Source organism: Tachypleus tridentatus, chromosome 10 (genome assembly GCF_004210375.1).
Source record: "Tachypleus tridentatus isolate NWPU-2018 chromosome 10, ASM421037v1, whole genome shotgun sequence".
Taxonomy (NCBI): Eukaryota; Metazoa; Arthropoda; class Merostomata; order Xiphosura; family Limulidae; genus Tachypleus; species Tachypleus tridentatus.
The window spans coordinates 122,491,910-122,514,971 of NC_134834.1; the positions used below are offsets into that span (position 1 = coordinate 122,491,910).

A 23,062-nucleotide genomic window follows, 5' to 3' on the forward strand; every position below is an offset into this window, starting at 1 on the left:
ACCTCTTCCTTGGTTTATTAGGGTATTTATTAAAGTTCAGAAACAAATTTAGTTTGAAAGTTTCAGCAACAGAGAGGAGAGTCTAGCTATACTGAGAAAACACTTTAATAAACATGAACATCTAGAGAGTTTAAACTGTGTAAAGATAAAGAGCTCTGAAGTTACACATATAGACTGATTCTTATACTGATGCAAACCCCAATGTTTGTTTCTGTATAAATAGATCTCACCTGACGAAATAAAATTTGTAGTCTCATAAAACAACAGAACTGTAGAAGTAACCATAACTACAGCAAATGGTGCTAACTTCAGATAAAAGGTGAATTTGACACAATGATTTTAAAGAAATAATTAACAGTATCAAAGATTTAGCCTCACAAGCACAAACAGTTTTACATTAAGCAGTTTACCTAGTGAGATGAGAATCTTAGCGGTAATTTCTATGGCGATTAGAGTAAGTTATATGCAGCACCACATTTAAAACTTACACACTGAAATATCTACTTGTTGAAAACAGAGAGAGAAAAAAAAAGGCTAACCCATCTTCATATTTAATACAAGTATTAAAGTAATAGATTATCACAGCACACCATACACGATTCCAGAAAATATTTAAACTTATGAAACATTAGAAATGGAAGAAGAAATAATGTACACACAAAAGACAACCACATGCAACAATGGGTAAGATATGAAACGTTGAAACTTTAAAATCCATTGACTTAAAAACAAGCACAGTTTATATTTAGTTAAAACAGACTGGCAGTCATCATATACTAAAGAGATAGTAAAGTGATACCAGAAAAACAGAAAGTTTGTTTTAGAACAAAGGAATACTGGGCTACCTGTTGTTTCCACCACAGGGTATTAAACCCCAGATTTTAAAGCTGTAAATCTATAAACTTACCACTGTCCCACCAGAGAAAGATCATACCGCATTTAGAAATATTGTGATACAAAGTAAATTAACTAGTAATGTACACTTTTGTTAATATTCCTGAGTAGTAGGAAAAAAAGTGAAACATAAGAAAGCAAAACACACACAAATAAACAGTGAATGAATAAATAAGTTCTCTAAGTGTATTACATATAGTTTGAAAGATGACTAACAGTGGTCCTATCTAGCAGCCCATAAAATAATAACAGTGATAGTGAGCACAAACAAATACTGGTAAAGTGATGACAAGAGCTGGTGAACCTCTTAAAAATCCTGTAGAAAAAAAATATGCAAATGGTCACATTCAGCGCTACTAAAGGAAATCCAATAGCTATAACCTAAAGCAGTATACAAAACAAAAAGGAATCAAAATACAAGTTTAAGATCCTAAGTCTTCTTTTAATAATATTTTCTTGAAGAAACTACCACTAGAAGATTATCAGACTAACAAATCCAGAGATGCCAACTATTTCAAATGACTTAGCGTAATGATTGTAGACAGATTGTGAACGATCGCATTGGTGTTTCTATGCCGTTTAGAAAACGAGAAATACCCATCTACGTGAGCGCTGATTGGCTGACAAGCACTGATGACGTAACTATGGATTCCCCCATGTACCGAGTATGGAGAAGCACCGCACTCAAACTATTTGTAGACGTGGGAGATACAAATATTTTTTTATTATTTCAAGCACAAACATGATTATCACAAGTAGCCATTTGGACTATGTCTTTTATTTATTATCAAAATTTATTTATATCTCACTAGAAATTTTCTTTTCACCCCTTTCAAGCCCTGGGGGAACAATTTATCACTTTATTGTAGAGGCTTATATAATATATAATAATTTGGGAGTTGCAACAAATCATAATATTTGTCTGTATGAGCATATAGTCATAATGTATACACCAAAATCATAATGATTATGCTCAAATCGTAATGGTTGACATCTCTGCAAATCTTCTTGAAGTTTTAATAAGTTCTATCAATTCATGAAGCTTGTTTACTTTTTTTACTTTTAATGACTTGGATAATTTTCCACAATGATCATTAAGTTTTTACTTTGTTCACAGTTCTAGAAAAATGACTATTTCATAAATACACTTACCATGAAGTTATATGCTGATTTTCCTACTTTACTTCTGCAATTTTATTTAAATTACAAAATATTTCACACTTGCTCAAGTTATGAAGTATCACTTGTCACAAGCTATACTATCATTTACCACGTTAAAATAATCGAGTTGCTATAAGAAATGGTTAAAAAAAAGCATTTTGTCTGAAACTAAAACATTTATATTTCCACTTTATTATTTTTACTATGATTTTTTATCTTAAAAATTTTTCTTTGTAAGGTTTTAATTTATTTTAATCTATTACATAGTTTACTATTAAATGTAAAAACTGATACGTAATAACTATTTCACTGTTTTCACATTTTAACAAAGACAGTTTTTCACATATTCACTAATTTTAAGCATTTAAGAGATGTTTTTCTACCAGCAGGTTCCAAAAAAGCTGCTATTTAATAGTCAGCCTGTACAAGGTCAAATATATCTCTTATGGTATATAATGCCATCTACTTGTAAAAGTCTGGTTCACTGACTTGTGGTTTTTGTAACACTATATTACAATAAACCTAATAATTTTAAATGAATCTTTCCTCAGTGTTCCTAGGTGGCTTTCTAGTAGGAAGAACAGAAGAGTATCTCAGTTTGCACTGAGAAACAACCCACTGCTGCTAAGTTAATAATACCAATACACTGCATGCCTAGACAAATAAACAACTCATAGTACTGAGTACAAGGCTTTATTGACAGTGCATGAGATAGACCGTTGAGATTCTATGATTAAATATGCATTATCTTTGCAGTTTTACTATTTTGTAATGAAATGTCACACAAATTAATATTGAATCTTAATTACATTTATGATTTTACCTCATTGTGACATAATATCATATTAAACACACATTACATTTGCTGTTTACCTCCAGTTTCTGTATTACTACTTCGACGAGATTTTGTTGTGGCAGACACGCTTCGCTGAACTCTTCCATGTGAAGGCGAGTCACTAGTGGAGCTGTCTGCAGGACGACGCAGAACTTGAAGTGACAGACTCGATCCTGATCTGGAGTCACAAGTTTCATTCTGGAAAGAAAAGTTCAAACAGCTTCTAGCTTAAACATTTGACTTACAAATTTTTATGTTTACTATCATCAAACCTAATCTTCTGTTTAAAACTGAGAAAGACTTGTACACTAAAAGCTGGGTTTTTATTTCCTCTTTGTCTTACTTTGTGCATTTATTTCAAAACTGTTACATTTACATAATATTTTTATTTCTATGATTTCAGATGACTTCATACTGCTGTCCTGTTTCAAAACTTTCAATTTTATAGTTTCCACTTTGATTTTTTAGCATAGTTTCTCATCTTTTATACCTAAGTTTGTTTGTTTTTGAATTTGTGCACAGCTACTCAAGGGCTATCCGAGCTAGCCGTCCATAATTTAGCAGCTAGTCATCACCACCCATTACCAACTGTTGGACTACTCTTTTACCAATGAATATTGGGATTGACCACCACATAATAACATCCCCATGGCTGAAAGGGCAAGCATGTTTGGTGTGACGAGGATTCAAACCCGCAACCCTCGAATTACAAGTTAAGTGCCTTAACCACCTGGCCATGCCAAGCCTTAAACCTAAGTAGAGGAATAGATAATCAGGCACGTTACAAACAAACTTAACAGTGTTAAAAGGTAAATAAACAACCTTATTATCAAGGTATATAAAAAACTTTACATGAAACATAGCTTAAAATTCAAGACCTCACTTTTAATGTCAAAAACAAGCATCTAAAAATTCTCAGTATTCATTTGTCACTTGGTTAATCTGTGTTCCGAAGCTTCCCCATCAACTTGTTATAACTTTAATACAAGTTTTTAAACATTTCTAACCAATTAGAAACATGCAACAATAAAAATTCAAACCTGCCTTTTTTCTTGAGATATCAGTGAATTTGTTACATCCTCCAAAAATGCACCCTCTGTCTCTTTTTGAGCTTTATAGTAATCACCTTTACATAATTGATGACATTTAAAACTAACAGAATGAACAGTTTCTCCTCTGTATCCAGTTTACAACTGTAATTTTCTATTAGGAAGCACAGAATATTAGATGAGAAGTGCTTGACTTGCAATTCACAAAGCAGGTGATTAAAGCAGTAAGAGAATTTTTTAAACAAATATTTATAGCTTACTTAGAGAGCCAAATAAATTATGATAACTTTGAGACATTCTGTTCTCATGACTAACATTTTTATGAAAGTTACATGCATCAGTTTTGGACAAAACATATTCCCGTCACAACTGCAAGATCATGGAACATGTACTTGATGTAAACCAAAGTCTAAATACCACACACTTACACTGTGATTTATTGCTTTTGATGGATAAGAAAAACAACTGTTATTTAATTATAAAGCTTGAAAATATTTTAGCATTTTTGGAACATTCCATTCTGGTAACTAATAAGAATATTTGAATATTAAAGTGCATATTATTTAGCAGACTCCAATTTGCGAGACTTAAAAACACAACAAGGATCGCCACAGTTCAAGTTTGAGACAACTCTAACTGCATAGAAATGGCAAGTAAGTGAAATTATTGCTTTTTATGAATTTTCTATTTAATGTTATACTTTCTAAGAACAAACCTTATGCATTTATGAAGAACTAGTAATATGTATTTGTATGTATACACATGTCAATTATATCTCGCTACATGTGGTATATTAAAATATATGGATTTTAAAACATTTCAAATTACAAGTATCACTATTCTTTTAAACTCAACACAGCATACCAGTACTATTCATATCTCCTAATACACCTCAAAATAAAGTACCACTCACCTCAGTTGTTTTTTTCCCTAACAATAAATAATTAGCCATTATATCATCATATTTCCTGTTTCGAAGTGAATCGTCTATTTCATCTTTAGAAAAACCTAGGTTGTGAAGAATTTCTGGAAAAAAACACAAGTTCTCAGTGAGAACAGTGATTTACGTCAGTAGTGTTTTTTAAAAAACATGAAAGTGACAATTTTGTCTCAGATTTATATCTTTCTTTCTTATTTTAAATTCATACAATAATTAAACAAGCTACAAAAATGGTATTTTATGCATTTGTTTTCAAGATAAATAATTTACACATATACTGAAGGTTTAAACTAAATTTTATAACATAATCCATATTTTTAACCAGGACATCATATCCTGTCACCTACGTATCTATGGATATTATGGAAATAACGTAACAACTTTCCATTTATTCCCTTAATTAGTTGCATGCAATGATATGCTTCTTGTTATGACAAACTGGTGGTAATTATATCACCTGCATATAACATATTCTTCACATAAATATTTTCCAGACTTTTTCTCATAATAAAAATCAGATTTTTCTATAGCTGTACCAATGTGCATATATTGTACAATATTTCATCTTTTCTTGATAATTCTACCAGTCAACACTAATTTAATCTCTTAATTTGGTTGTAAAAGACAACAGTAACTTCATAAAGTAATTCAGAGTATATTAGTGGACAACATTTTTACAATTTATACTCGATGATAGGATACATCAAATAATCTTATGATTAAAGTAGTTATAACCAGACAATGCTGGTGTTCTACACGAGATAATTTCTCTTCCTAAAAATATTATCTTACTACTAGTTATTTAACCCAGTAGCACTTTAAAAGATAACTAATGAATACTTTTTTATAACATGAATGTTTTAACGTTTCTCAAATACCAAGAATTATTTCCAAATAAAGCTTCTCAATTGGTGGATAACAACTCACAGTTTATATCCACCCACAAGGCACCAATTTTCAGTACACAGTATGAAGTTTATTTTATAGATCAAAGTAAAATTAAATGATAAAATTAAAAGTTAGTAACATGGTTTGATTTCCTCTTCCATCCATACCCAAAATGAATAGACATTAATTACGAAGCTACATGTTACTTTACCAGAATTCTTACTATAAAAAATATACACTGGAAAAATACTGTAGTTAACTATTTTACAAGTATTGTATTAAAAAGATGTAACAAAAGAAACAACTGAAATATATTAACTGTTTTTATAAATGTCTTACCATCTTAAATAAATGCTGTATTGTTGTTTTTAGCAAGTGGAATGCAATTTAAGGAAAACCACTACAACATAATACACTCCCAAGCACATGCATAATATATTAAGAAAAATATTTTAAACAGAGGGAACAACTTTCTCCTAACTTGGCCAATTTCCTTTACTTAACTGAACACTATAAAAACTGTGTCAAATTAACATATCTGATGAAATAATGGCTAGAAGAAATAAATTAAAAGGTTTATTACATAAATGTTGCATCATTTCTAACTTAGATTTCAAGTGCTGTAGCTAATGATTCATTTGCAGGCCTTTATGTACATGTATAGTTTGGTTACAATTGCAATGTTATCAGAGTTCAATGACAAGTATGTTATATTTGAAGTTTAGAATCAGACCGATAGAATATTGGTGTTAATCTATAATTTTCTTTTTGCTATACTCTTACTGAAAAAAGAAGTGTAAATACCATAAGCCTAATCAGTATTTGTAGAAACCAACTGTAATATACTTTTATGAAAAAGTTTTAATATTATAACACTAATTTGCATTTGTAGAAACCTACTGTAATATACTCTTAGAACTAATCACTATTTGTATTACCCTATTGTATTATAATCTTACTGAAAATAAAGAGTAGATAATATAAGCATAACCAGTATTTGTACAAACGTACTGTACAAGACTGATAAATAGTTAAGTACACGGTTTCCATTGGTACCTTCAGTTAGTTGCTTACTTTATGGTCCTTTTATCGCTATTTTAATAAACATTATCTGTTTGTTTTGCTTTAGTTATAATCTTCCATTTTTTATACTTACCATTTGTTTGTTTTTCGGAAAAGAATAATAAATATTACCTATTCTTCTGACATCTTGCATGTCAAATTCTGGTTCCAAATAAGGTTTAAGTTCATCATCTTCATAACCTATGTTCATCCACTTATCTTTCATAATATTCTAAATAAAGATTACATAACAGTTAATTGTGTATATAAATAAAGCATCTTACAAAAATAACGTGCAATTTAAGGTTAAAATGTGCAATTTATATCTTTCATCAAATTTGCAAGTTAATAATAAATCAATAAAAGTCAATTTCACTACATAACATATATCTAAAGTTTCTGCACAACTAAGGTGGCATTCTTAAAGTTTTAGAGAATTTCTACAATAACTTAGCGCACCAAACCTTCAATACTTCACAGATTAGGAATTTTTACAAACACATAAAAAAAAATTAAACAGTTGCTAATTAAATTGTTTTTTTCCCCAAAATGTTTGAAGTTATATCAAACTGTTTACTCCCAGTCAAAGATTTATTAATCTGATGTGCATGGTTGGAGTATACAAAGTGCAAATGCCCATGACCTTTTACAGTGTTGTTAAACGTGGTATTTGAATCTGACGTCAGGGTTATGAACTTTTCATTTAGTCCCACACTCACACTGCTGATTTAGCAGTGGTTTGTGATACAGGAAAGTAAATAACAGACAATATACAGAGATACTACAAAACTGTAAATAGGCATCTGAGGGTTTTTTTTTTTTTTTAGAGTATACAAATACCAAACACAAACTGTTCAGTGGACAAAATATATTTATTCTTTGTAGAAAAATAACCTTGCAGTATACGTCACACTGACAACATCAGTTCACAGACAAACCTTGACCCATTTCTAACACGTCAGACTGTGTGTATGCAACAGACTTGTATATTTTGCTGAAAATGCTTGTCACCTTCAGTGTGTATACAAATAGTAAATTTGGAATTAGTCAGAACTGAACACACAAAAAGTAATGTTAATCAATGTTTATGAATAAAACTTACAATCTTTTGTAACAAAAAACATCACTAGGAAGTTATTCACATAATTAAACTGAGTTTATAAGAAATAATAACAATAGCAGCTAATAAACAACAAAAACAACTAATAAACTCACTTCAAGTAAAACTCTTTTCGTTGGATTGAGGACCAAAAATTTCTTCAGCAAGTTTTCGCAGTCTGTGGTCATGTAGAAAGGAATCCGATACTTCCCACGTAAAACTCTTTCCCTCAGTTCCTGAAGTCAAAATTTACAAACCAGCCTTTATTTCCAGCATAATATTTTTCTTTAAAATGTGATTAAAAAAAAAAGAGACAGTACAAGACAAAATTAACATCATTATACTGTTGTACTATAAACATGAGATAATCACATCATAAACCTTGAATATACAAAGTAAAAATCACTTTTGTTGTTAAACGACAACTTCATTTTCCCTTACAGTAATTTTTATCTTTTCCTTGTGCAAGACAATAAATGTTAGGCATACGATTTCAGATATCTGAGATGTTATATTAAATTAAAAAATTACATGAATTCAATTTCACAGGAGCTACTTAAAATGTATGTATTCTAAAGTTGAACCTACAAAACATATAAGAATAATAACTTATCATAATAAGAATAATGAATATGAATTAAACCATATAAGGACTAACTAGTAAGCATCTTTAAGGTGTCAAGTGCATATCTACATGTCAAATTCAAAATTTAACTAAAAAATAAAATTTAATCATTTCAAAAAATTTTAATCGAAAATAATTTTATAATTCCAATTTTATAATTCTGTAACCTATATTTAATGTAATTCTGAATAAAATAACTTAAAATATTTTCAAACTTTCACAACACTGTAGCTTCAAGAAGTCATTACTTATAAACAATGCATTGATCAAGTTTCACATTTCTCTGCCCAGTCCAAACTTTTGGATTACATTTACTAAACAATTGTTATACTTAGGAAATATAATGACTCAAATCTTGTATTTCTCTTAATTTTCATTCTCTGTTAATGGCTTTTATTACTACATCTCTTCTTCGTCATCCTTTTGTGATGCCATAATGTCTAGACTGATCAATTACTATGAAGCTTGGTTTTTAAAATATCCAGAGTCAACAGATAAGAACAACTGAATAGAAGAGATTCTATCTCTGCAAGCATAAAGTTAATAAGGTAGTTTTAGATAAAAGGTTGATTGCAGAGATAAATCTGAACACAACTGATGTACCTAATGGAAATGATTTCAATAAAAAGGTGATTATTGAGACAAATCTGAATAGGACTGATGTACCTAGTAGAACTGTTTTCAATAAAAAGGTGATTATTGAGACAAATCTGAATAGGACTGATTTACCTAGTAGGACTGTTTTCAATAAAAAGGTGATTATTGAGACAAATCTGAATAGGACTGATGTACCTAGTAGGACTGTTTTCAATAAAAAGGTGATTATTGAGACAAATCTGAATAGAACTGATGTACCTAGTGGACCTGATTTCAATAAAAAGGTGATTATTGAGACAAATCTGAATAGAACTGATGTACCTAGTGGACCTGATTTCAATAAAAAGGTGATTATTGAGACAAATCTCAATAGAACTGATGTACCTAGTAGAACTGTTTTCAATAAAAAGGTGATTATTGAGACAAATCTGAATAAAACTGATGTACCTAGTGGACCTGATTTCAATAAAAAGGTGATTATTGAGACAAATCTGAATAGGACTGATGTACCTAGTGGAACTGATTTCAATAAAAAGGTGATTATTGAGACAAATCTGAATAGGACTGAGGTACCTAGTAGAACTGTTTTCAATAAAAAGGTGATTATTGAGACAAATCTGAATAGGACTGATGTACCTAGTAGAACTGTTTTCAATAAAAAGGTGATTATTGAGACAAATCTGAATAGGACTGATGTACCTAGTGGAACTGTTTTCAATAAAAAGGTGATTATTGAGACAAATCTGAATAGGACTGATGTACCTAGTAGAACTTGTTTTCAAAGGAAGGTTGGGTATAAAGACAAACCTGAATAGGACTGATGTACCTAGTAGAACTGTTTTCAAAGGAAGGTTGGGTATAAAGACAAATCTGAATAGGACTGATGTACCTAGTAGGACTGTTTTCAATAAAAAGGTGATTATTGAGACAAATCTGAATAGGACTGATGTACCTTGTGGAACTGATTTTAAAAGAAGGTGATTATTGAGAGAAATCTGAATAGGACCGATGTACCTAGTGGAACTGATTTCAATAAAAAGGTGATTATTGAGACAAATCTGAATAGAACTGATGTACCTAGTGGAACTGTTTTCAATAAAAAGGTGATTATTGAGACAAATCTGAATAGGACTGATGTACCTAGTAGAACTGTTTTCAATAAAAAGGTGATTACTAAGACAAATCTGAATAGGACTGATGTACCTGGTAGAACTGTTTTCAATAAAAAGGTGATTATTGAGACAAACCTGAATAGGACTGATGTACCTAGTGGAACTGATTTCAATAAAAAGGTGATTATTGAGACAAATCTGAATAGAACTGATGTACCTATTAGAACTATTTTCAATAAAAAGGTGATTATTGAGAGAAATCTGAATAGGACTGATGTACCTAGTGGAACTGTTTTCAATAAAAAGGTGATTATTGAGACAAATCTGAATAAAACTGATGTACCTAGTAGAACTGTTTTCAAAGGAAGGTTGGGTATAAAGACAAATCTGAATAGGACAGATGTACCTTGTGGAACTGATTTCAATAAAAAGGTGATTATTGAGACAAATCTGAATAGGACTGATGTACCTAGTGGAACTGATTTAAAAAAAGGTGATTATTGAGACAAATCTGAATAGGACTGATGTACCTAGTGGAACTGATTTCAATAAAAAGGTGATTATTGAGACAAATCTGAATAGGACTGATGTACCTAGTGGAACTGTTTTCAATAAAAAGGTGATTATTAAGACAAATCTGAATAGGACTAATGTACCTATTAGAACTATTTTCAATAAAAAGGTGATTATTGAGACAAATCTGAATAGGACTGATGTACCTAGTGGAACTGATTTAAAAAAAGGTGATTATTGAGACAAATCTGAATAGGACTGATGTACCTAGTGGAACTGATTTCAATAAAAAGGTGATTATTGAGACAAATCTGAATAGGACTAATGTACCTATTAGAACTATTTTCAATAAAAAGGTGATTACTGAGACAAATCTGAATAGGACTGATGTACCTAGTGGAACTGTTTTCAATAAAAAGGTGATTATTGAGACAAATCTGAATAAAACTGATGTACCTAGTAGAACTGTTTTCAAAGGAAGGTTGGGTATAAAGACAAATCTGAATAGGACTGATGTACCTAGTAGGACTGTTTTCAATAAAAAGGTGATTATTGAGACAAATCTGAATAGGACTGATGTACCTAGTAGAACTGTTTTCAATAAAAAGGTGATTATTGAGACAAATCTGAATAGGACTAATGTACCTATTAGAACTATTTTCAATAAAAAGGTGATTATTGAGACAAATCTGAATAGGACTGATGTACCTTGTGGAACTGATTTAAAAAAAAGGTGATTATTGAGACAAATCTGAATAGGACTGATGTACCTAGTGGAACTGATTTCAATAAAAAGGTGATTATTGAGACAAATCTGAATAGGACTGATGTACCTAGTAGAACTGTTTTCAATAAAAAGGTGATTATTGAGACAAATCTGAATAGGACTGATGTACCGAGTGGAACTGTTTTCAATAAAAAGGTGATTATTGAGACAAATCTGAATAGGACTGATGTACCGAGTGGAACTGTTTTCAATAAAAAGGTGATTATTGAGACAAACCTGAATAGGACTAATGTACCTAGTGGAACTGATTTCAATAAAAAGGTGATTATTGAGACAAATCTGAATAGAACTGATGTACCTAGTGGAACTGTTTTCAATAAAAAGGTGATTATTGAGACAAATCTGAATAGGACTAATGTACCTAGTGGAACTGTTTTCAATAAAAAGGTGATTATTGAGACAAATCTGAATAAAACTGATGTACCTAGTAGAACTGTTTTCAAAGGAAGGTTGGGTATAAAGACAAATCTGAATAGGACTGATGTACCTAGTGGAACTGATTTCAATAAAAAGATGATTATTGAGACAAATCTGAATAGGACTGATGTACCTAGTGGAACTGATTTAAAAAAAGGTGATTATTGAGAAAATCTGAATAGGACTGATGTACCTAGTGGAACAATTTTCAATAAAAAGGTGATTACTGAGACAAATCTGAATAGGGCTGATGTACCTAGTGGAACTGTTTTCAATAAAAAGGTGATTATTGAGACAAATTTGAATAGGACTGATGTACCTAGTAGAACTGTTTTCAATGGAAGGTTAGGTATAAAGACAAATCTGAATAGGACTAATGTACCTAGTAGAACTGATTTCAATAAAAAGGTGATTATTGAGACAAACCTGAATAGGACCGATGTACCTAGTGGAACTGATTTCAATAAAAAGGTGATTATTGAGACAAACCTGAATAGGACCGATGTACCTAGTGGAACTGATTTCAATAAAAAGGTGATTATTGAGACAAATCTGAATAGAACTGATGTACCTAGTAGAACTGTTTTCAAAGGAAGGTTGGTATAAAGACAAATCTGAATAGGACTGATGTACCTAGTAGAACTGTTTTCAATAAAAAGGTGATTATTGAGACAAATCTGAATAGGACTGATGTACCTAGTGGAACTGATTTCAAAAAAAAGGTGATTATTGAGACAAATCTGAATAGGACTGATGTACCTAGTGGAACTGATTTCAATAAAAAGGTGATTATTGAGACAAACCTGAATAGGACTGATGTACCTAGTGGAACTGATTTCAATAAAAAGGTGATTATTGAGACAAATCTGAATAGGACTGATGTACCTAGTGGAACTGTTTTCAATAAAAAGGTGATTATTGAGACAAATCTGAATAGGACTGATGTACCTAGTAGAACTGTTTTCAATAAAAAGGTGATTACTGAGACAAATCTGAATAGGACTGATGTACCTGGTAGAACTGTTTTCAATAAAAAGGTGATTATTGAGACAAATCTGAATAGGACTAATGTACCTATTAGAACTATTTTCAATAAAAAGGTGATTATTGAGAGAAATCTGAATAGGACTGATGTACCTAGTGGAACTGTTTTCAATAAAAAGGTGATTATTGAGACAAATCTGAATAGGACTGATGTACCTAGTGGAACTGTTTTCAATAAAAAGGTGATTATTGAGACAAATCTGAATAAAACTGATGTACCTAGTAGAACTGTTTTCAAAGGAAGGTTGGGTATAAAGACAAATCTGAATAGGACTGATGTACCTAGTAGGACTGTTTTCAATAAAAAGGTGATTATTGAGACAAATCTGAATAGGACTGATGTACCTTGTGGAACTGATTTAAAAAAAAAGGTGATTATTGAGACAAATCTGAATAGGACTGATGTACCTAGTGGAACTGATTTCAATAAAAAGGTGATTATTGAGACATATCTGAATAGGACTGATGTACCTAGTAGAACTGTTTTCAATAAAAAGGTGATTATTGAGACAAATCTGAATAGGACTGATGTACCGAGTGGAACTGTTTTCAATAAAAAGGTGATTATTGAGACAAATCTGAATAGGACTGATGTACCGAGTGGAACTGTTTTCAATAAAAAGGTGATTATTGAGACAAATCTGAATAGGACTGATGTACCGAGTGGAACTGTTTTCAATAAAAAGGTGATTATTGAGACAAACCTGAATAGGACTGATGTACCTAGTGGAACTGATTTCAATAAAAAGGTGATTATTGAGACAAATCTGAATAGAACTGATGTACCTAGTGGAACTGTTTTCAATAAAAAGGTGATTATTGAGACAAATCTGAATAGGACTAATGTACCTATTAGAACTATTTTCAATAAAAAGGTGATTATTGAGAGAAATCTGAATAGGACTGATGTACCTAGTGGAACTGTTTTCAATAAAAAGGTGATTATTGAGACAAATCTGAATAAAACTGATGTACCTAGTAGAACTGTTTTCAAAGGAAGGTTGGGTATAAAGAAAATCTGAATAGGACTGATGTACCTTGTGGAACTGATTTCAATAAAAAGGTGATTATTGAGACAAATCTGAATAGGACTGATGTACCTAGTGAAACTGATTTAAAAAAAAAAGGTGATTATTGAGACAAATCTGAATAGGACTGATGTACCTAGTGGAACTGATTTCAATAAAAAGGTGATTATTGAGACAAATCTGAATAGGACTGATGTACCTAGTGGAACTGTTTTCAATAAAAAGGTGATTACTGAGACAAATCTGAATAGGACTGATGTACCTAGTGGAACTGTTTTCAATAAAAAGGTGATTATTGAGACAAATTTGAATAGGACTGACGTACCTAGTAGAACTGTTTTCAATGGAAGGTTGGGTATAAAGACAAATCTGAATAGGACTAATGTACCTAGTAGAACTGATTTCAATAAAAAGGTGATTATTGAGACAAATCTGAAAAGGACTGATGTACCTAGTGGAACTGATTTCAATAAAAAGGTGATTATTGAGACAAATCTGAATAGAACTGATGTACCTAGTGGAACTGTTTTCAATAAAAAGGTGATTATTGAGACAAATCTGAATAGGACTGATGTACCTAGTAGAACTGTTTTCAATAAAAAGGTGATTACTGAGACAAATCTGAGTAGGACTGATGTACCTGGTAGAACTGTTTTCAATAAAAAGGTGATTATTGAGACAAATCTGAATAGGACTAATGTACCTAGTGGAACAGTTTTCAATAAAAAGGTGATTATTGAGACAAATCTGAATAGGACTGATGTACCTAGTAGAACTGTTTTCAATAAAAAGGTGATTATTGAGACAAATCTGAATAGGACTAATGTACCTATTAGAACTATTTTCAATAAAAAGGTGATTATTGAGAGAAATCTGAATAGGACTGATGTACCTAGTGGAACTGTTTTCAATAAAAAGGTGATTATTGATACAAATCTGAATAAAACTGATGTACCTAGTAGAACTGTTTTCAAAGGAAGGTTGGGTATAAAGACAAATCTGAATAGGACTGATGTACCTAGTAGGACTGTTTTCAATAAAAAGGTGATTATTGAGACAAACCTGAATAGGACCGATGTACCTAGTGGAACTGATTTCAATAAAAAGGTGATTATTGAGACAAACCTGAATAGGACCGATGTACCTAGTGGAACTGATTTCAATAAAAAGGTGATTATTGAGACAAATCTGAATAGAACTGATGTACCTAGTGGAACTGTTTTCAATAAAAAGGTGATTATTGAGACAAATCTGAATAGGACTAATGTACCTATTAGAACTATTTTCAATAAAAATGTGATTATTGAGAGAAATCTGAATAGGACTGATGTACCTAGTGGAACTGTTTTCAATAAAAAGGTGATTATTGAGACAAATCTGAATAGGACTGATGTACCTAGTCTAACTGATTTCAATAAAGAGGTGATTATTGAGACAAATCTGAATAGGACTGATGTACCTAGTAGAACTGTTTTCAATAAAAAGGTGATTATTGAGACAAATCTGAATAGGACTGATGTACCTAGTAGAACTGTTTTCAATAAAAAGGTGATTATTGAGACAAATCTGAATAGGACTGATGTAACTAGTAGAACTGTTTTCAATAAAAAGGTGATTATTGAGACAAATCTGAATAGGTTTGTTTGTTTTTTGGAATTTCACGCAAAGCTACACGAGGGCTATCAGCATTAGCTGTCCCTAGTTTAGGAGGGTAAGACTCGAGGGAAGGCAACTAGTTATCACCACCCACCACCAACAACTGGGCTACTCTTTTACCAATGAATATTGGAAATGACCGTCACATTACAACACCCCCACGGCTGAAAGGGCAAACATGTTTGGTGTGACGGGGATTCAAACCCGCAACCTCAGTTTAGAAGTCGAACACTTTAACCCACTGGCCATGCCCGGCCAACTGAATAGGACTGATATACCTAGTAGAACTGGTTTGGATACAAGGTTGATTATAGAGACAAATCTGAATACAATTGATGTACCTAGTGGAACTGATTTCAATGGAAGTTTGATTATCAAGAGACAAATCTGAATAGGACTGATTTGAATGGAAGGGTAATTATAGGGACAAATCTGAATAGGATTGATTTGAATGGAAGGGTAATTATAGGGACAAATCTGAATAGGATTGATTTGAATGGAAGGGTAATTATAGAGACAAATCTAAATAGGATTAATATGAATGGAAGGGTAATTATAGAGACAAATCTAAATAGGATTAATTTGAATGGAAGGGTAATTATAGAGACAATTCTGAATAGGATTGATTTGAATGGAAGGGTAATTATAGAGACAAATCTGAATAGGATTAATTTGAATGGAAGGGTAATTATAGAGACAAATCTGAATAGGACTGATGTACAACTAGTTTCAAGAACCAACCACAGAATAGCAAACTGTATACATTATTTTGATGTCATTCTTATTCCTCAAAATGTTTGTGTTAAATTATATTTGTTTCAAGATACTACAATCTTCATTCATGACAAGACATTAGGTAAGTGCAACTAGGTTTAAAAAGAGCTATGAGCTTCAGCAGGTTACAAGTCATTTTTCAGTAAATATTGTGATCAAGTTTATTGTAGTGAAACACCACAGACAGAGAAAAGAACTTATTTGTAAAAGGCAAGGTAAAAGGTAACCAATAAATCTGTAAGTTTTTAATGTGGTTTACAGGAAGAAAAACTGACTGCTTCGTTGAACAAAATAAAATATAAAAATATGTTAATGAATATAAAAAGTTAAAACCAATTCAATATATAAAATATAGAACAACCTGATTACAGACAAACTTGAAATTCTAATAAGAACAAAATTTTAATGTTTTTTTTACAAACTTACTGAATAAAACTTGTGACATCAAAATCTGAAAGATAAGACTGAAATATCAAATTATTTAATTAGCAACTAAATATTATTTATTTTATTATATATTATATTATATATTATTATTTATTTTAATTAGCAACTAGATATTTATTTTAGTATAAATTCACACAATAAGCTATCTGGACTCAATCCATTGTGAAGAATCAAACTTTGGATGTTAGTATTTAAAGTATTTGAATTCAAGACTGACCCACTGGGAAACAGGTGGGCCAGTGTTTAACATAATAGTAGTAGTATAATATATATACTATTATCTTATGATAAACAGTTTGGAAAAGAAAAGGATCTGCAGTTTCAACCTTCAAAACCTTATTGTATAGAATCTCTAAATTTCTAGAAACTTCTGTAATCATTTGGTTAAAGAACAGAAGGTTAAAACGTTGTTCTCTCCTTATCAATAGGTGTTAATACTTATGCCAGCTGTCGTGAGATGCACTTTTACTCCAATTGAATTTCTTGTCATCATAAAGATGTACAAACAGTTCACAATAAAGTCCCTCACACAGAATTACATTATTCCTACTAATCAAACTGTAATGTATTACATGAAAAATAAAATTGAGTGAGCTTGTATTAAAATGACTTAAGATATTTTCATGTCAACACAAAACAATGTCCTACTTTTAGGTTTGCTCCATCAAATGGTAGAGATCCACTGACTAGCGTATATAGAATCACTCCAAGGCTCCACACATCTACTTCTGGACCATCATATTTCTTTCCTACGCCACAGCAACATTCCATCATCACATACTTGGCTTTCTACCATTTAAACTAACATGTGTAAACCATCTACTATCACCTTTCTTTAAAACCTGATCTCACTGATAAATCACATTTCATGGTTATGGAAAAAAAAAAGGTAAAATTCTACTATTTCAGAAATAACTAAAAATTGTAAACACATTTTTCAAACTTTCTTGACATAGATTATTTTGTATTTTAAAATTGTCATATCTTTTCATTCACTTATTTTGTATCAAAGTTGCTCATGTGTATTAACAATATACAGGGTGTCCCAAAAAAATGTATACACAATTTTAATTATTATAACTCACTCAAACTTTCTTTTTTTACAGGTGCAACTGATTTGAAGTAATGTCAGAAGCAAGACAAATTTCCTTTTCTCAAAGCTTAGTCTTAAAGTGTTACTGGAAGTGCGAGAACGTAGCTGAAGTGCAAAGACGGTTTAGAAGGGAGTTTCAAACAGATCCACCAATGCGACTTACCATTACTCGCATCAGAGATAAGTTTGAAACAAATAGAACTGTTCAAGACATCTATAAAGGGTGTTCTGGAAGACCATAGCTGTCCACCAGTCCCACACAAGAAGCAGACCTGTTGGAAAGTCTCCATTAATCTCCAAGATAATTTGTTCGACAAAGAGCCCATGAGACAGGAATCCCAAAATTAAGTGTTCATCGCATGTTGAAGTGCATTCATTGGAAAAGATTAATTCTAGTATTAGTCCACGTCCTCAATGAAGATGATCCTGACCAGAGAGTTGAATTTTCTGAGTGGTACTTGGCAAAATCTGCAGAGGATGCACAGTTTTCAAACAAGATTGTCTGGAGCGATGAGGCCACATTTAAGTTAAATGGCTTAGTTAATTGCCACATTTGTACCTGCTGGGTACCTCAGAACCTGCATGTTATGACTGAACACCATATACACTTATTGGGGGTTACAGTGTGGTGTGGATTATCAGCATTTGGCTTAATTGGTCCATTCTTTTTTGAAAACACAGTCACTGGTCTCATTTATCTGAATTTGCTACAAGAATCTGTTGTGCTACACATTCCAGAACAATTTGGAGTATCTCCCCACTACTATTCTAATGTGAGGGCCCATCATGACAGAAATCTGGATTTTTTTGGTTTTTTTTTTTAATGGGGATACGTCAAAGATAAGGTTTATAACACAAAACCTGCAACAATCAATGAGCTAAGAGCAGCAGTTGAAAGAGAATGCACCCAAATACCAAATAAAATTATTCCTCAAGTCTGCAATTCCATCTATCCTTGTTAACAGCAGTGCCTGGATCAGAACAGTCATCAGTTCGAACACCTGCGATAACTTAAAAGATTCTACACTTGTCTTCTCAAACTTGGATTATAAAACCTAGATATGTCTTTATAAACATTGTATATATAATAATTCAAAGTGTGTATACATTTTTTTTTGACACCCTATATTTGAAATGACTCATAGAAAGAAAATTAAAATGTTGTACATTTGGTTTGTTTTGAATTTCATGCAAAGCTAAAGGAGGGCTTTCTGCACTAGCCATCCCTAATTTAGCAGTGTAAAACTAGAGGGAAGGCAGCTACTCATCACCATCCACCACCAACTCTTGGGCTACTCTTTTACCAACAAATAATGGGATTGACTATCACATTATAATGCCCCCACGGCTGAAAGGGCAAGCATGTTTGGTGTGATGGGGATTTGAACCTTCAATCCTCAGATTACAAGTCAAGTGACTTAACCACCTGGCCATGCCAGGGCAAAAGTTGTAGGAGTATGATTCCTTACTCAAATCTGTAATCTTTTATCGAGTTAAAATCATCCAGAGATATTTTTTTAAAAATGCATTGTTTGAGGTACAAAAATATTTTATATTATTAATCAGTTTAATCTTAAACGTTCAAGATGTGTAACACTTCTTGTCATATAGATTTTATTTTAATACTTCACTGAAACTAAAGTGAATCCATTAATACTTGTGCTTTACAAATATTATGTTGAAAAGTTTAATATTACTCACCATGTTAAATGTTCAACTTTTATATTTTGTAAGGAACTATAGAAATGGCTACATGTGAAAAATCATTCTTAATTTTGAGCTAACAAGACTAAATAAAAGGCACCACCATCTTTTGGGCTACTCTTAGAGAGATTTGACCACAGCATGAAACACTTTTTACATGAACATTTCTAAAACACTAACTACTATTGAAGGCCTGGGCTCTTCAACATTTTCATAAATACGAAATGTAATCCCTTTTTGCTTGGAATATACACAGAGAAACACCAGACAGAGTAATTGTAAACCACACTGTAACAGAAACTGGGAGAAAATAATAAAGATGCAGTCCACAAAATTAATAAATCACCACTGTACAGCTATGTTGCTTATGGAAAAATTACCAAAATAATTAAAAACATTTTCTCTACAGGTATCTTTTTCTCCACAAGTCACAAGGTTTTAATTAAACTACTATCTTATAGCAATATCAAAATAAATTTTACATAAAAACATAAGACAATAATCCAGATTTTAATATATGTTTATAGTTCTTAATTTTACAAGGTAATATTTAAAAAAATCCTAATTTCCTTTAGTACAAGAATTAGCATCTTTCCAGGCATCCCTTCTTCCCTAATTGTTTTTTTCACCACACTTACAAAAAGTATAAAATTTACCATAAATTTACTGTAATGCTGTCATTGCTTTGACAGTGTATTTTTTTATAACCTTCATTCTTGTTTTGTTAGAGCCATGAAATAGAATACTACATCTCTCTCTCCACACCAAGCTGTCACATCCTCTCTTTCAGAATTCTCTCTGGTGCTCTATACAATATTGTTGACAACCAATAGGAATGCAGAGTTTTAATCTATCAAATAATATATTATATTTTACAGAGAATTCTCAATTATGCTTTCAGTGCAGTCTCTCTGTAGAAAACCCTGACAAGCATATTTGAATTTTTAACATTTCTTATTCCATATTTAAACAGCCAGGAAAAATATGATAATTATGGAACATTGTCCGTTTTTTGATGTGATTACTGTGTTCTTTAATGCAATATTTAGTTAAATTAAAAAAATATTTAGTGCAGGAGTATAAAAAAGGGTTAAGTATCATCAACAGTCAATATGTAAGTACTTTATTTGCTGTTTTTTATATGTATTGTTTATTATTACAAAAGTAACTAAAATTTAAAAATTAGAAACTTTTAGGTTGGATAAAGTAAAATGAAAAAAAAAATATTAATGAGGTACACTTGTGGCAGCTCACAAATAATCCATGAGTTAAATATATGAAAAAATGACTGGTTTGGGTTGAGAAAATTTTTATGTAGAGGAGCAAAAAATATTTCGACCTTCTTCGATCATTGTCAGGTCGAAACATTGTTCACTCCTCTACATAAAAAGTTTCTCAACCCAAACCAGCCGTTTTTACATATATATTTTCTCTACAAGTGGGTTTTCTTGTCATCACTGATTATTAATCCATGAGTTATGTAATTTGATAGGATAACAACAGATTTACAACTTATATGGTCTGAATATAACTAACAGTTCAAATGGCAATAAAACAATAAAATGTAAATATAAATACGTACATACGTTTATGAGTTTAAGGTTATTTAAAATAAAGAAATGTAGTTTTATGTTACACATTGAAGTCATTATAGAAAGAAAAGAGGGTAATTTAAATTTATTTTTATTTGTTCTGGTGGTTACAAGGTTGGTTGAATTGACCAACTTTGTAGAGATTAGGGTAGTGAAAATGACAGATATTTGTTTTATTAGAAATTACATAAATAAAATTTGAGACTTCTGAGATGAATAAAGTATTTTTAATTTTAATATAATAATCACTTTGCACCTGAACTAATAAAAAACCAAATATATTAATAGACAAAACTTAGCAAAAGAATTTCAATTTTTGCTGAAAGTCTGACAAATTTTGTGAAGATTTGCATCATATATTAATTATTACAGCAAGAAAACTATAATGAGTACAAAATGGTAAGGTAGTTCGACTGACCTCACAGCAAAAGTAAATATAAATTCCTTCACATACTCAACTTAAGAATAAATAAATAAATCTATTAAAAAAAAAAGAAAAAGTTTACCTTGAAACAGTTCGGGAGCAGCATAGGGAGGACTGCCACAGAACGTGTCCAGCTTCTGACCAGGACAAAACTCATTACTAAAGCCAAAGTCTGCTATCTTAATATTCATCTCTCCGTCCAGCAAAAGGTTCTCAGCCTAATTATTTTAATAATATACATAATTAAAACCCAAAACCATTAGTACTTGATGAAACCCCATAATTACAGATCTGAGGAAATCAACAAACAACTGTGGTTCACAAATATTTATTACTGTCACATGTCTGAAGGCATTTTTACTGGTGAAAATATGGTATTAAAACACATTTGTGAAACATACAGTTGCCTTTGTTTTCTTCATTTCTCTGTGTATGTATATATTTGTAATGCAGCTCATGCTGGAATAAAGGGTAATAATTATTACTTACATAAATATCTAGATATAAATACAAATATTTTAAAGAATTTATATAGATTTATTTTAAATAAGCATTGTTATATTTAAGCATTAACACAAAGTACCATTCAAACTTAATTATAACAGCAAAACTAACATACAACAGAAAACTCACTCATTATGGACAATGGTACTTTTTGGGATTGTTACGTTTAAAGTTAAAATACAGTATGATTTTGATGTTATTAAAGAAGCATCAGTGAAAAACCACTTAATGATATTATATTTCAGATTTGCTGAAAGTTGAGTGAAAACTCGTTTTCACTTAAGAGTTATAAAACCAAAACACTTTTACCATACAATAACACAAACCACCATGCTTCAGTATTACATTATTCCTAAGACTGCTGTTTTATTATTTACTGAAAAATTTTCACTTATCACTTAAACAGCAGTCTGTGAAACTGGGACATAAAACACAGTTTTAAATATGGATGAAACTTGTTTTTGAATTTCACACAAGGCTACAAGAGAGCTATCTGCACTAGCCATCCCAATTTAGCAGAGTAAGACTAGAGGGAAGGCAGCTAGCTAGTCATCACCACCCACCACCAACTCTTGGGATACTCTTTTACTAACGAATAGTGGGATTGATGGTAACATTATAATGCCTCCACGGCTGAAAGGGTGAGCACATTTGGTGCGATGGGGATTCAAATCTACGACCTTTAGATTACGAGTCAAACACCTTAACCCACCTGGCCATGTCGAGCCTTCTCGTGTTTAGTAAACATTATACTGTAAGATGCTGGTAGTTGAAACGATCCTAAGGAGGATAACGGTAGTTCACATAACAGTATTCA

General features: G+C 31.4%; 1 protein-coding gene across 15 annotated transcripts in view; it reads right to left on the bottom strand.

The window, feature by feature from the left end:
* The window catches only part of LOC143230226 (MAP/microtubule affinity-regulating kinase 3-like), a 67,005-nt gene that overhangs the window by 20,234 nt on the left and 23,709 nt on the right, over positions 1-23,062 (bottom strand). For all 15 annotated transcript variants that reach the window (XM_076463384.1, XM_076463389.1, XM_076463386.1 and 12 more), the window contains 6 exons: positions 21,824-21,959; positions 17,577-17,677; positions 8,045-8,164; positions 6,962-7,061; positions 4,853-4,965; positions 2,929-3,088 (listed from right to left, as the gene is read on the bottom strand). In XM_076463384.1, the coding sequence (XP_076319499.1) occupies positions 2,929-3,088; positions 4,853-4,965; positions 6,962-7,061; positions 8,045-8,164; positions 17,577-17,677; positions 21,824-21,959 (730 nt within the window). The remainder of the gene's footprint in view (positions 1-2,928; positions 3,089-4,852; positions 4,966-6,961; positions 7,062-8,044; positions 8,165-17,576; positions 17,678-21,823; positions 21,960-23,062) is intronic.